The sequence below is a fragment of the Trichechus manatus genome, unplaced genomic scaffold (assembly GCF_000243295.1).
Source record: "Trichechus manatus latirostris isolate Lorelei unplaced genomic scaffold, TriManLat1.0 scaffold00045, whole genome shotgun sequence".
Classification (NCBI taxonomy): domain Eukaryota; kingdom Metazoa; phylum Chordata; class Mammalia; order Sirenia; family Trichechidae; genus Trichechus; species Trichechus manatus.
The window spans coordinates 1056221-1070890 of NW_004443981.1; the positions used below are offsets into that span (position 1 = coordinate 1056221).

A 14670-nucleotide genomic window follows, 5' to 3' on the forward strand; every position below is an offset into this window, starting at 1 on the left:
TTGTCATGCTCCTTATAGACATGAATGTTAAAAAAAAAAAAAGTTGCCATCAAGTCAATTCTGACTCATAGCAATTGTTACCTGCTTTATTGTTGCAAACATGGTACTAGACCTTGTGCATGTATTCAAATATTATGCGTTATTTTCAGAGTATCCTTAAAATACATCGTCAGACAGCATTTGGGTAAACACGTCTATTGATTCATGTTAAAAATAGCAAAACAATGGCTATCGAGGGAAAAAAACAATTGTTTAACCAAATACTCCTGTTCTCCCTTTCCTGCAAATATTCAGTCCCAGTCTTGTATAGCAACAACTCCCCGAGAAAAATTTAGACAGTTGGGATAATTTCTAGAAATTAAGTATAATTTACCTCAATCATGTTTTCATATACCATAGTGCCTAGCACACAACAAATGTTCATAAGAGTTTGCCGAATGAATGAAGAAGCAAACAAATCTTGTACAGTATTAAACATTAGCTGATTTGTGATTTTTTTCCTAGTGCTATGTGAACAAGTATTTATCTGGTACTAGGTTTTAGTTATTTTAGAAAGTAAAAAAAAAAAAAAAACAGGTATAGATATCTATACCCATGAAAAGAATATTAGTCTATTTTTTAGACTAATATTTAGACATTTCGCCAAAGGATTAAAGAATTGAATCTATGACAGAACTTGTGAAGTTGGGGAGAGATGAGGAAAGCAAGTATATCATGTCTGATTATAGTTATGATTGCTCAGGAAGGTATTATTTCCCATCTCCTAGTCCTGTTCTGTCCCACTGAAATCCAAGCCATATCTATTTCCTGATTATATTATTAGAAATTACACGTTTTATGAGAAGAGATCAGTCTCACTAATCTTATGTTTGGGTTTATTTTTCTTTTTCTAGACAGTAAATCTTGTTATCACAATGTTTATATTTTGAAGGCTTATAGTCATTTCTTTTAAAATATTACAGCTTTAACTCTGATTTTGAGAGAGCTGAAACTGAGAATTTGACAGATTCAGAAGTGAACATAAAGCAGGTAACAAAAATGAGATATTTTCATGTTGCCACATTTGAATTATAGATGCTTTAACTTGAAAAGAATATGTATAGCTATTTGTAGCTAATGTTTTTGTGTAATTATGAGGACTATGAAGTATAATCTCTTGGCAACACTTTGTTGCGTATGCCGTAGCCAATATACAGAAGGTTACCTATTTACAAATGGTTATAGCTCTCTGTGAACGGCCAGATGGATCCTGCCCAGTCTGGGAAATCATTTGTTAAATTAGCATCTTTTCTGGATGGTTACTTGATTGTCTGGATAGATGAATGAAATAGCTTAAAGGTTTTCAAAGATGCAAACTTGAATTACTAAAGGAGCCAGCAAAGCTAGGCAGAAGCCATTTGAATTTTTCTAGCTGCGTTTTCTTTTAAAAATTGCCACTGATTATATTTTTGGAAGTTACATATTTTATAAGAATAGATGGATATCATTCTCTTATCTTTGCCTTTACTGTTTCTAGACAATTAAGTTTTTTATCATATTTATATTTTGAAGGCTTAGTAATAATTTCTTGTAAAGTATTACAGCTTTAAATTTGATTTTGAGACAAATTGATTTTTTGGGGGGGTATCAATCATAAACACTTGCATCCCTTCTAAAAACGAGTAGATCATAGGTTTACATCTTAGCTATTAGTAGCTGTTTGACATAGGGCCCTACCACCTGAGGACCAAGGACAACTCACTTATCCCCTGAGAACTGAGTTTCCTGATCTAGAAAAACCACACTTGCCTTGTAGGATCGCTGAGAGGAATAAATGATGTAGGTAAAGTGCCTAGCATGGTATGTGTTTGATAAATCATGATGGCTACTGCTAGCTTGAGCTTTAGGAAGTTAGCTCTACAGGTAACTAAATAAACTAAAGCAGAAGAAGTTCATTTTTATTACACATGCTCCAAATGTTTATCCATAACCAAGCAAGAAAATGGTGTGTCCCCATACCCAGTAACCAGTAATAGATCCCACTGGCAGTTGACTTGAGGAAACTAGTACTCACTGCCATGGACCCACATTTTATCAGCACTTTTATAAAACTGGAGCACTATATATAAATGAATACTGTAAAGATTAAATCTGAAAATTATACAGATAAGTGCTTGGCACACTATGTGCCACATACACATAGTAAAGATTATATAAAAGTTGCCATTATTTTTGTTTGTTAATATTATTGTTCATATTGCCAGTGCTACCACTACTTCTACATATTTGACATGCTGGCATTTGAAACAGATGGGCTGTTTGAATTTCTGTATAATGAGATTTTTTTTTCTCAAATGTACTTAAAATTTTCAAATTTGCTTCATTTTATCTTTATATGTTTATTTGTGATTTCTTAATGTCATTTAAAATGTCTTTTCATTAAAGTACAAGAAATAAGTTGTTTTGTCTTACTTTAAACAAGCTTAAGGAAAAAAAAGTGTTGATTGGATGGAAAAATGATTCTAAAACATTCCTTTATCATAATAAATCAGCCACTTATAACTACTGGAAATCTCTATTCTCTTTTTTGCAATTTGCTGTGTTTTGTTTTATTTCTGCTTTCATGTATATTTTTGAAGTAAATAAAGATTTATTCTTCTTATTGCGTCCCAGGCACCTAGTTGTTTAACACATGGTACCAAAGAAAAAACAGCACCTTTACCTTCACAAAAGTATGGCTTAACATGGGGTGAGATTAAAGAGGGCGTTCTTCAGCATTCCGCACCCAGGTAAACAGCACACAGGAGAAACCATGTCAGCTGTCTTTATCTAATTGCTTTCCTGTAAAACAGACACATAGTGTTTGCAACATAAGCACTATTTTAATTATATGCTGTAATAATCTATTTTGGTGTCATACATTTCAGTGGTATTGTTAATTTTACTAAGGAATTTTTTAAAGTAGGTGCTCAATAAACGTTTAAGTGAAGTAATTATGATAATTCATTAATAAAGGAAAAGGGAACACTAACTTGAATTAGTCACCATCACTAGTCATAGAACAAACGATTTTCAGCTGAGACAAGTCCTCTGGCAGTGATGTTCATCAGCTTACGTGGCACATACAGTACTGAAGAACCTAACCATTTGAGGAGTCATCATTTGCGGTTCTGAGTATTTACCATATGCTGGTGCTGATCTTTCCATGCTTTGTGGAGGTACTTGTTTAGTAATTATGGAATACTGCACCTGAACAAAAACGATAGATTAGCAGGCAGTAGAGGACCTAAAAGATGCCCGTAATAGTTTCATCTGTCAAAATGCATTTTAAGTGTCAGAGACTGAATATGAGATGAAGGGGTGGCAGAAAGGAAGAGTAGGGATTAAAAATGGAACAAGAATGAGATGTTATGGAGCAGTCCAGGAGGCGAGCTCACACAATCCCTCAGGGCGCAAAGGCCTCAGCTCTGGTCCTCCCTCAGGCCTTTCCTGGGGAGAGCTCGCCTGCTCGGGTTCATCTAGGAGTTTATTGCTAAACTTCCCTGTCCTGAAAATTCATGGTGCTTCAATACTCATAATATTTATAAACTACACTTGAGCCAGTCTTCAGTGAACATAAAGAATGACCTAAAAAAAGGAATGTTTATCTCTTCTAGTGATTTCTGTCTAGAAGAAGTACAGGTAGTCCCCAACTTACAACGTATTCCAGTTAAGAGGAACTGCACTTATGACGGTCTGTTTTTTGCTTTTGTTTTTTACCTCTTAATGTTAGTAATATGTACTACATAGAATGTTGCAGTGCATAATTTGCTGATGTTATCATTTTCAGATGGTCACTCAGATTTTCAGTGTTACGATTTACTGTTCAAAACACTGCCATATAGCAGGCTATGAAAACAAAAAAAAATAAACAGGTATTCGACTGAAGTCAGAACCGACTTGTGTCAGATTCAGTCTAATGGAACCCCATTGTAAGTCGGGGACTACATGTAAAGTAAAATATAATAATTGAGTATACCTGAATAAAAAGCTTAGAATCGGTTAATAGTGACATAACTAATGACAAAATTTATCATAATGACCAGCTAAAAATTTTTTCTTGGAGAAATATCTGTTTCCAACATTATTTATGTATTAATAAACCAAACCAGTTACGGCAAGTTGACTCCAACTCATAGAGACCCCATATAGGTCAGAGTAGAACTGCGCTGTATAGGGTTTTCGGTGGCTGTGATTTTTCAGAAGTAGATCACCACGGCTTTCTTCTGAGGTGCCTCTGGGTGGATTTGAACCACTAATCTTTCAGCGAGTAGCCAAGCACTTAACCACTTGTGCTACCTAGGGGCTCCATTTGTATATAACCTTAGTCAAAGTGTCATTGTGTATATTAGGGAAGTGCCATAGTGTACTTTAAAAAAGGATTGTGAATTTATAATTAGAAAACTAGTTTAAAAATCTATCTTTGCTGTCACTAACACGAAACCTTGACAAGTTATTTGGTCTGTCTGACCCACAGTGAGCTCGTTAGTAAATGGGTAAAGTAGTACCTACCCAACATACCTGACAGAGTTGTTCTGAAGATAACATTAGATCATGGTTATGAAAGTGCTCAATAAATTCTGAAACAGTAACATTTAATACTACTAAACATTATTGTATGGCAACCATTGTTTTGCTCATATGTTTTCATTTATCTTTCCAGGACAATATCCAAGTATTCCCTACAACCTTCTTCAGGGAGAAAAATTCACTCTGAGTAAGATAATTTTTACCTTTTCATTTTGCTTAGCGGAAATCAAGAATTAAGACTTACACAAGCTGTTATTAAATAAGTCAGGATTGAACACTAGCTTTGCTTACAACAAGCTTTGGGGTATCAGTCACCTAATATATGCAAAATTTGGAAAATGACTGGAATTTTCTGAAATAATTATCGATCGTGTCATTTTTATCCCCAGTAGCAGTTTGTACCTATGTTAATAATACCTGCTATTTTTTTTTTTTTTTTATAATCGATTCCCTTGGGTGGTGCAATCTGCTTGGCTGCTAACCAAATGTTTGACATTTTGAACCCACCCAGAAGCACCTTGGAAGAAAGGCCTGGCAGTCTGCTTCCAAAAGGTCACAGCCTTGAAAACCCAATGGAGCAGTTCTACTCTGCACACATGGGGTCACCATGAGTTAGAATCAACTTAGTGGCAACTGGTTTGGTTTTGGTTTTATCCTTTTTTATTTTTACAAGTAAAAATAATGAAGTAATAAAAGTTTTAAAGAAATACAGACTTTTGGTAGATCAAAATACTCTTCCTAGAAGTTTCTAACCTCCTCAGATGTCTGCAGATGTTATACTTACTAGGTTTTAATGTTTTAGTTAAGCTGTTTTTTTTTTTGGAGAAAATCATCTATAGAGTTTTACTTATTCCCAAACCTGTTGCTTAAATATTAGAGCCTGGGAATCAATTTGAAAGTGTAACTTTTTATATGACATTTTAATCTCTATTATCTTACTTGCTTATTAACTCTTCCCCTTATATTTACTTATTTAGTAATTGAGTGGTTGCTATTTACATTTTCTACTAAGTCACTAATTTCTGATAATTAATACAAACTTAAAATAGTGTACTAATTTTCTTGTAATAGATACTACAATAATGATCTCATGTTGTTGTTATTAAGTGCTGTTGAGTCTGTTCCGACTCATAGTGACCCTACAGGACAGGGTAGAACTGCCCCATAGGGTTTCCAAAGAGCAGCTGGTGGATTTGAACTGCCAACCTTTTGGTTAGCCGAGCTCTCAACCACTGTGTCATCAGGGCTCCATAGATGGTGTAATACAGAAACATGTTCAAGTAATTAAATATTACCACTATGTTTATGAGTACAAATTTTCCTATTAGAACTTTTTTCCCCCTCTCCAAACATTTTGAAAAAGAAAATAAATTTTTTCCCTCAATAAATTTCCCAACCTTAAAACAAGATGCTCTCTGGGAGCAGAACAGGATTTCACAGTTGAAATTGAAGACTTTCCTTTTTCTCCCCCTCTAAGTACCTCGCAGAGGAGCTTGCGCCTCTGCTTGCTGGACCTGGTAAAATTCAAAAAACCCATCAGGAATATTTGCTCCAAATGGATCACATTTGATTGCCTTCTTGACCTTGGTTGCTCATTTTGTTTGCTTATTTTTTTTTTACTGCTATTAATGTTGCAAACATCTGTAAAATCTTACCCTATTAGGTAGTATTTTCTTATTTTAATCATATTCTTGCATAATTTGAGAAGGTAGACATGCTTGTTTTATAGTATTCCTTTTAATATAAGGAGATAGAAGTACATTTGTAACAGTAAAGATAGATATTTCTAATACACGTTTCTTGTAGTTTTCAGATATAAGTAAAGAATAATTTATGCTATATTTTGCTCTGCTTTCACAGTGAAGAAGAACTGTTGTATCTGAGTTTCATTGAAGATATAACAGATGAAATTTTGAAACTTGGTTTCTTCTCAAATAGGTTAGATTTTTTAAATTGCATTTGGTGGTGAAGTATGTATTAAGTGCTCTTGGCATGGTGTTAATTTTTTTTGTTATTTCCACATATTAGGAAGTGAAAAATTGTATTGCTTTGAGGAGGGTCATATTCTTGTAATTGATAGCAAAATGTAAAGAATGTTTAATTCCTGTTCTAAGGCAAGTCCACAGTTTGGGGGAGTTATAGAAAAAAATAGAGATTTTATTCATTTAAATACTATTACATCTCTGTTATACCAGACTAGTAAAATAAATTTTTACTTCCTATTTGCATAAAAATTAGGTTTGTACACTATAAATGAAATGGAAAGTTTGCAAAGCCAGATCAGTTATTTCATATATCTTAAGCAAACTGTGTGACCCTGTTATCTGGCTTGAACATTTGTGAATCTAAAATTCATTGGTTACTGGGCCTCACTTTATACAATAAATATATATAACATATAAATTTGTCTAACATATATGTAGCATAGGACCCTATTATGTACACTGTGTGCTTTCTGTTATAATAATATGCCAAGTGCAGACATCTCTAATGAATTCTTTCTATCCCCTACATCAAGTTTTTTTTAATTACAGCAGAATTTTTCGTTATTTGGATAAAAACATATATCAAAAAGACCTAAGTTTTTGGCAATGATTCTATTTATTTCTTCCACTTAAAAAGCTGGTTGAAAATGTTTGCATAAAAAATAATACATGGTAATTTTTTTAAATTTTCTTTTAACATTATAAAGCTTTTTATTGCAGCGTTTTTTATCGTAGGAAAAAAAAAGTAATCAACCTGAATGTTGAATAGTAAAAGATTGGTCGAATAAACTATAGCATATCCATAAGAGTGAGCGCTGTTTATTAAAAATGATGTCGTAGAAGTGAATTTACTGATGTAGTAAGATATTCACAGTAAATTGTTGATTAGAAAAACAAGATAGGTAACCAAAAAGTACATACTGTTTGATCCCAGTTTTGTTAAATATATATACATATAAAAATGCCTATGAGAGAATATTCCAAAACATTAACAGTAGTTTTAAAAGGCAGAATAAACATCCTCCATCCTCGGGCTTTTAAAAAATTGCTAAATAATTCAGTACTACTAAACGTAACGTTGGCTCATAACTTAATTGATGATAACAAATAGTAACAAAGGAAATTAGTTGTTTTGCAAGAAGCCTGTTGATCCAGTCATGTGGTGAAAAAGACAATCATAGTATAGTTGAAAGAAGAAATTCTCTGGAGCCAGACACATCTGGGTTGAATTCTCTTAATGGCTTGGTGGAAACTAAATGAACATCTTACAGATGCCGTTTTCTCATCTTTCAGATGGTTTTTCCAATAGCTTTCTATCCCAACATTGGTAAGGATTCGAGGTATAATGATTATCATGTGTCTGCCACAAATGTCTAGCACTTAATGGTACTTAATAAATCAGAGCTGTTACATTATTACATGGTTTTACCATCAGTGGAATTACTTTCAAGAGCAATTTAGGAAGCGTTGTAAAATAATTATTTACTTCATAAGAGGATCTTCGGGTTTGGTCTTTAGGGTGTGTGTATGTGAGAGAGAGGCTTTTAGTATTTGTGTGTGTGTGTGAGAAAAAATGAGGAGGTTTTTGGTGTGTGTGTGTGTGTACATGCGTGCACAAGTGCATGCACGAGAGAGTATTTTTGTACCTCATTTAAACTTGCAACCTCCTTATGCAACTTGACGCAGATGCATAGTGGAAGACGTAGCTTCCGAGTTGGAGAACTTGACAGAACAGGAAAGGATAAGTCTTTAGTTTGGGGAGAAAAAGATTAATCTAAAAACTATTTTCCAACCTTTAGAACTTTAATTATTGCATAGCTGTTTTATATTTGATTGCTTGATTTTGAGACATTAACACTTTTATTTATAACTTGTAGGTTTTTGGAACGACTGTTTGAGAGACATGTAAAGGAAAACAAACATCATTTGGAGGAGGTTTGTCTTTCCTTAGAACTTCATTAGAAAAATTCTAATGTAGTAATAATTTGAAGATTTTTTTCCTACCCTCAAAGAATACATTAAGAGCAAGTGCCTTTTTTTTCCCTTGCCCTTTTTTTTTTTTTGGCTGGGGGGAGAAGAAGGTAGAGCATTAATCCTGCTGAGATTAGCAGCACTGCAGACAAAAGTAATTCAATTTACCAGCTTAAATAATGTAATTGTTCGCTTTTTCTTAATCCTAGAGAAAAATGCGCCACCTGCTACATGTCCTAAAGGTGAACTTGGGCTGTATATCCGAGCAAAACTCAGAAAAGCTAAATGATGCCGATATGTTGACTTTACTTGATTTTGGAAAGCCTGAGAATTCAGAACAAAATGAATTTAAAAAAGAACATGAAATAACAATTCAACAGGAACATCAAGAATACCAAACAGCTTTGGATATGTTATTGTCTGCACAGAAAGATGAGAACGAGATATTCTCTCCACCAAGTGATTTTTTCCTGCCCATCTTTAAAACAAAAAAGAATTCAGGAGGAGTTTTAATTCAACAGGTGAACGATGAAGCAAACCTTGAACCTTCAACATGGGATGAAAAAAACCCAAGTGTTTCAGACAGCTTAATAGATCAGGAAATCTCTGTGGATGTCATCGAACTTGATAGTGACACTGAAAAGGTTGAGACTTCAGATGAATTAGCTTGTCTTAGCCCACCATTTTCCCAGTCCGTCCAGTTCTCCAGGGTCACAGGTGATAATAATCATGACGTGGAAGGGCCAACTCTTAAAATCATGGAAATGAGCATTGACGACTGTCCTTTGAATGTTTGATCTTCATCAATAAATACCTCAAATGGCCAGGAACTCAATATTCCTTTTCTTCACTTTTTTTTCTTCAAGATATTAACAGTTCTATTTTAGTTTTCTGTGCTGCATAATAAATTACCACAAATGTGGCAGCTTAAAACAATGCACATTATTTATCCCACGGTTTCTGTGGGTCAGAACTCTAAGCACAGGCTGGTTGGGTTCCTCCCTTTTTTAAAACAGCTTTTGAAGAGTTTCCGCTTGCTAACAAGATGAAGCCCATACCACTTCTCATTTCTTACAACGCTCATCTCTTGCTCTCTTCTCCAGGGGCGGATTGCCCAGAAAGCATGGTAAGCACGGATTTACTTGCACTTACTAATCTGTAGTGAACGATTAGTAATTAAGCACAAGCAAGCTCGTGCTTACCTTGCTTACTGGGTAATCTGCCTATCAGGGATTGTAAATTAGAAGAGGCTTGGATTCTGCAGGAAGGTGCTGTGGGGTTGGGAGACAGATGCCAGCCATACCTAGAAGCAGAATCTTTGATGTGGTGAAAAAGTGTGAAATTGTTCACTACAGATGATCTGGAAGCAAGGTAAGCACCATGCTTACCTTACCTATTGGATAATCCACCCTGATCTTCTCCCAAGCATCCAAAACGCCTATGACACCTAATTGCGTGTTCCCTGAACACAGAGGTCCTCTGCCTCCAAGCTCTCTGCTCAGAACACCAATCCCTCCCACGCCGCACTGGCCCTTGAGCCTTCATTTACAGCCCAGACTAAATGTAACACCTCCTGGGAAGCCCTGCGTGATTGCCCCTCCATCTGTCCCACTCTCCTCTGGGATCTGGGGTCTTTCCCATCTACAGTATGAATCATAATATTGTTTTTTGCTTGATTTGTCTTCTCTCTAGACTGTGGGCTTCTCAAGAGGAAGGATTTTCTTTCTCTTTGGACCCCCAGGTCAGTGCCTAGCACAGAGTGGCTGCTTGAACAAATGCATCTGTTCTTGGAAGGAGACAGAGCCTGAGGGGAGGCTCAGCTACAGACAAGGTTATAGGGCAAACAGGATAGACGTTTCTTGTCTCTTTACACTCAAAGTGCAAATTCCCTAGTGTAGAAGGGAGAATATAGCAACTTGCTAAATTATATGAAAATTTCCTCATTTGCTCACATTTTAAATGGTATAAAATATAAATTAAAATCTTCCCAAAAAGCCTCACTTTAAAAGGTCACTTTTTTTTTCTCTCTAGATAGTAGTGAGGCCAATCAGAGAAGATGAGAGCAGTTTTTCCGGGGCAAATCTGTAATTTGCCAAGTGAATTAACTGGCTGTGAATTAATTCCCAATGAATTGCTTCACTCTGGGCCTTGGTTTAACAGAGTTTGGTCTAGATGATCCAGAAAATCCTTTCAGCTTTAATGTGTCAAAGTTGGCTTAATTCTTAGGGTCTTTATAAATTTAGTGTAATTGAAATAATTTACATCTAGAAACAGCTACTAACTCTATGTGCTAGTGTAATACTGGAAAGCGATCTGCTATATGGATTCACATTTAAGTGACAGATGAAGACACGCCCAAACAATTTAATTACTCTTTCCAGACCTTTTAAAAGCAGCCAGATGAAACTAATAATGGCTTTTCCCAAAGGCACAAATCCCTATGTTTAATTCAAAGGCCAGGAGGAAGAAACTTTTTTGATTTGCTTCCAAGGTCAACTTTTTGTTGCCTAAGGAATCCTGTCTTGGGCCAACATTCAAGTTTTGAGGCAAGAACACCTAGCAGTCCTGGATGGGAGACTTCCATACTCATCTAGTTTTACAAGACCCTTAAAATAGGTTAGCTAAGCTTCAAGTTTTCTGTTGCTGCTGTAGCAAATTCCCACAAATTTACTGGCTTAAAATAGCACACATTATTACCTTCCAGTTCTGGAGGTCAGAAGTTCTAAAATCAAATTATTGCCAGGGCTGCAGGCCTTCTGAAGGTTGTAAGGGAGAATCTGTTTCTTGGCCTTTTCCAGCTTCTAGAGGCCGCCGGCATTCCTTCACTTGTGGCCCCTTCGTCTTTAAGGCCATCTGTATAGCATCTTCAAATATCTTTTCTTCTCGTCCCCTCTCCCTCTCACCTGTTTCATAGTTTATATCTCCTCTCATTCTGACTGTCCACCTCCCTCTTACGAGGATCCCTGTGATTACACTGGGCCAACTGGATAATCCAGGATCAACTCCTCATCTCAAGATCCTTAATCACATCTGCAAAGTCCTTTTTGCCGTGTAAAATAACATATTCACAAACTTGGGATTAGGATGTGGACATCGTTGGGGGAGGGGGGGTCATTATTCAGCATACCACAATTGTAAATACCGTTAACCTAATATGAATTACCTAAACATTTTAGTACCTATTATAGTTTATAATATAGTATGTATTATAGTTTGACTATGTAATGAGAATTCCTTCTGAATCCCAAATTGAGATCTGTATTAAATATCAAAGACGGTTTCACTGATGAATTCTACCACACCTTTAAAGAAAAATACCAACTATTCACAAATTTTTCAACAATGAGACCACTTCCCACCTCATTCTATGAGGCCTGTATTACCCTGCTACCAAAATGAAAGATATCACAAGAAAACTCCAGATGAATACCTCTTCTGAACATAGAAGCAATCCTCAACAAAATACTAGCCAAATCCAGCAATATATTAAAGAGATTATACACCATGAGCAGCAATGCAAGGTTGATTTAACATCCAAAAAAAAACAAACAATGTAATACTCCATATAAATAAAGGAGAAACACTATCTCAATAGATGCAGGAAAAGCATTTGACAAAATCCAACACCCTTCATGATAAAAATAATACACTGAACAAATTAGGAAGAGAAGGGAACTTCCTCCACCTGATAAAAAGCATCTATGCAAAAAACCCATAGCTAACACACGTAACGGTGAAGACTGAGTGCTTTTCTTCTTAACATCAGGAACAAGACAAAGATGTCCACTCTTGCCAATTCTAGTCAACATTGTACTGGATGTCCCAGCCGGGTCAATTAGGCAACAAATGGGGTTTAGATTTTGTGAACGTGAAAAGCTTCAGCACTCTGAGGTGTAGTGAAGATGACCAAAACTGAGTCTGGGTGCTCCGCTGGTATGTGATCTTGGACCAGTAACTTCATTCTCAGATTGCTGTCTTCAGCTGTGAAGGTGAAATGGCATACACCAAAGGGTTGTGGTGATGATTAAAGGGAGTAATGGACATTGAAATCCTTCAACTCAAATACTAGATAAAATGTTTGTTAGAACATGTCTTTATTGGATAGTTCATTTCTAAAATGCCTCCTGAATATTAAAATCATCATGTACTATTATTAACACTAAAATAGTGTAGTCTCAAATGATGGTCTTTTCTTTTCCATTGTTGACAAGTAAAATTTTCTCTTAAAGACAATCCAACTGAATAGTTTTAACATACTTACCTATTAAGTGATTTAAAATAGCATAGTTTTAATTCACCCAAAAGAAAGGGAAGGGATCAAGTTATATGTGTCATTTTTTAAGTTAGCCTTTCACCACCAAAGTGTTCATTAATGGCTTGACAGGGAGAGAGGAAAACATTAAATGTAAGTATTTGCTGGCTGGCTGGTGTATCTGACACTTTAGGAGAAAAAGCAACCAACTAAAATTTTTTTCTGCTACACTATCATGTATTGCTACCCTTTACACTTGAAAAACATACTAGCGTCTTACTTGTGATTAGCTTGAAAACATAGAATGGACTTTTAAAACCAAGGCTGCTCTTTGTTGCAATCTTTCTGTTATCTGGAATTCTGCATTTCAGAAAGTGAGCTAAATCAAAACCTTCACTTGCAAGGCTCTGTTGCTGTCCTGAATACTTGGTACCAGGTGAGTGTTGTCCTCTGTGATGTATCAGGTACTCAGTCGTATACCAGCGTGTGATGAGGGGCTCCCTTGCACGTAGTGTGTGTGTTCTACATGTGTGTACCAGAGGCGGAAGTTCTGTGAGTTCAGGACATCATCTTCTCCCTGCCTTTGAGTGTCCTTCTGATAGCCAGTAACTTCTGGTCATTGTTTCACCCACTAGTCCTCCTTGACCCATTTGTTCCCTTCAGTGTATTTACTTTAAGAAATGGTTTAATTCCTAGCTAAATCTGAGGCCCTCTTGTCTCTCCTATTCTTTGATACACATGGTTTCTTATGTCAGCCAGTTTAATCATTTTGTAGCACCAGGTACTATGTAAAATGCTATACCTCCAATTGCAAAAAAAATAGTAGATTAAAATATGACCCAAACACAGATCCTTATTAAGATAGTGTTGCTAAGTAAAACTTGTAATTAAGATTACTTAATAAAGGAGAAAGGAGCCATGATGGCACAGTGATTCAGCATTCAGCTGCTAACCAAAAGGTCAGCAGTTCAAACCCAACCAGCTGCTCTGAGGGAGAAAGATGTGGCAGTCTGCTTCCGTGACGATTACAGCCTTGGAAACCATATGGAGCAGTTCTACTCTGTCCTATATGAGTCAGATTCAACTTGACGGCTACAGGTTTGGTGGGTTTTTTGTTTGTTTGTTTGTTTTTTGGAATAAAGGAGGAAAATCAGAATTTTGGACTTTTCTAGATACTAGACATTGTACTTTATTTGCCATCTTATTTAATCCTCCTAAGAACCCTGTAAGTAGGTAATTTCCATTTGACAGATAAACCAAGATAAGTTAAATAACCTGCCCATAGCCATGAAGCTACTTCCCAAGTCTCTAAAGCCTGGTTTTTTCCTTGTTAATCTGCTGTGTTGATATTGTGGGGAAATATGTCAACAAATATTTATTATTCAAGTATATTAACTGGCCCACAGATATACTGCTTATCGAAGCTGGCCATGTTGGCAAGGTAAGTTGTAACTGAAGTAATTACTGTGGAGATGTGTGATGACAGATTGGGAACTACTAAAAAAAAGTCTATTATCTAGTACATTATTTTAAATAATCTAGTGGAAAAATCAGGACTAATTATGCAATAAGATCTACAGTAAAAAAAAGGCAAAGTAGCTTAAAGTACACTATTATATTCACACACAAATCATATCTTGCTTCAAATATTTATTTTCATGGCAAAAATAGACTATAATATAGTCATTTCACATATATTACATTCAGTCGTTTGAATTTTTTTGCCCATTAAATGTACACACTTTTACAAACCAATTACAGTTTAGAAGAATCAAGCTTTTGTGATTATACATTTTTACATTATTGATCATCAAAACAGTAGCACAAAACTTTTTAAACTAGAAAATACTAGACAACTATACTACCATTTCAAAAAGGTAGAATTTCCACTGCATTGCTTAATTACAGGGCAGC

At 35.5% G+C, this 14670-nt stretch overlaps 1 protein-coding gene across 1 annotated transcript in view; it reads left to right on the top strand.

Moving 5' to 3' along the window:
• The window catches only part of SPATA7 (spermatogenesis associated 7), a 31371-nt gene extending 21623 nt beyond the window's left edge, over positions 1-9748 (top strand). Inside the window, exons 7-12 of the mRNA XM_012555659.2 lie at positions 963-1029; positions 2653-2768; positions 4682-4735; positions 6409-6486; positions 8411-8468; positions 8714-9748. Coding sequence (XP_012411113.1) covers positions 963-1029; positions 2653-2768; positions 4682-4735; positions 6409-6486; positions 8411-8468; positions 8714-9301 — 961 coding nt within the window. The 3' untranslated portion in view covers positions 9302-9748. The remainder of the gene's footprint in view (positions 1-962; positions 1030-2652; positions 2769-4681; positions 4736-6408; positions 6487-8410; positions 8469-8713) is intronic.
• Positions 9749-14670: the final 4922 nt, after the last annotated feature.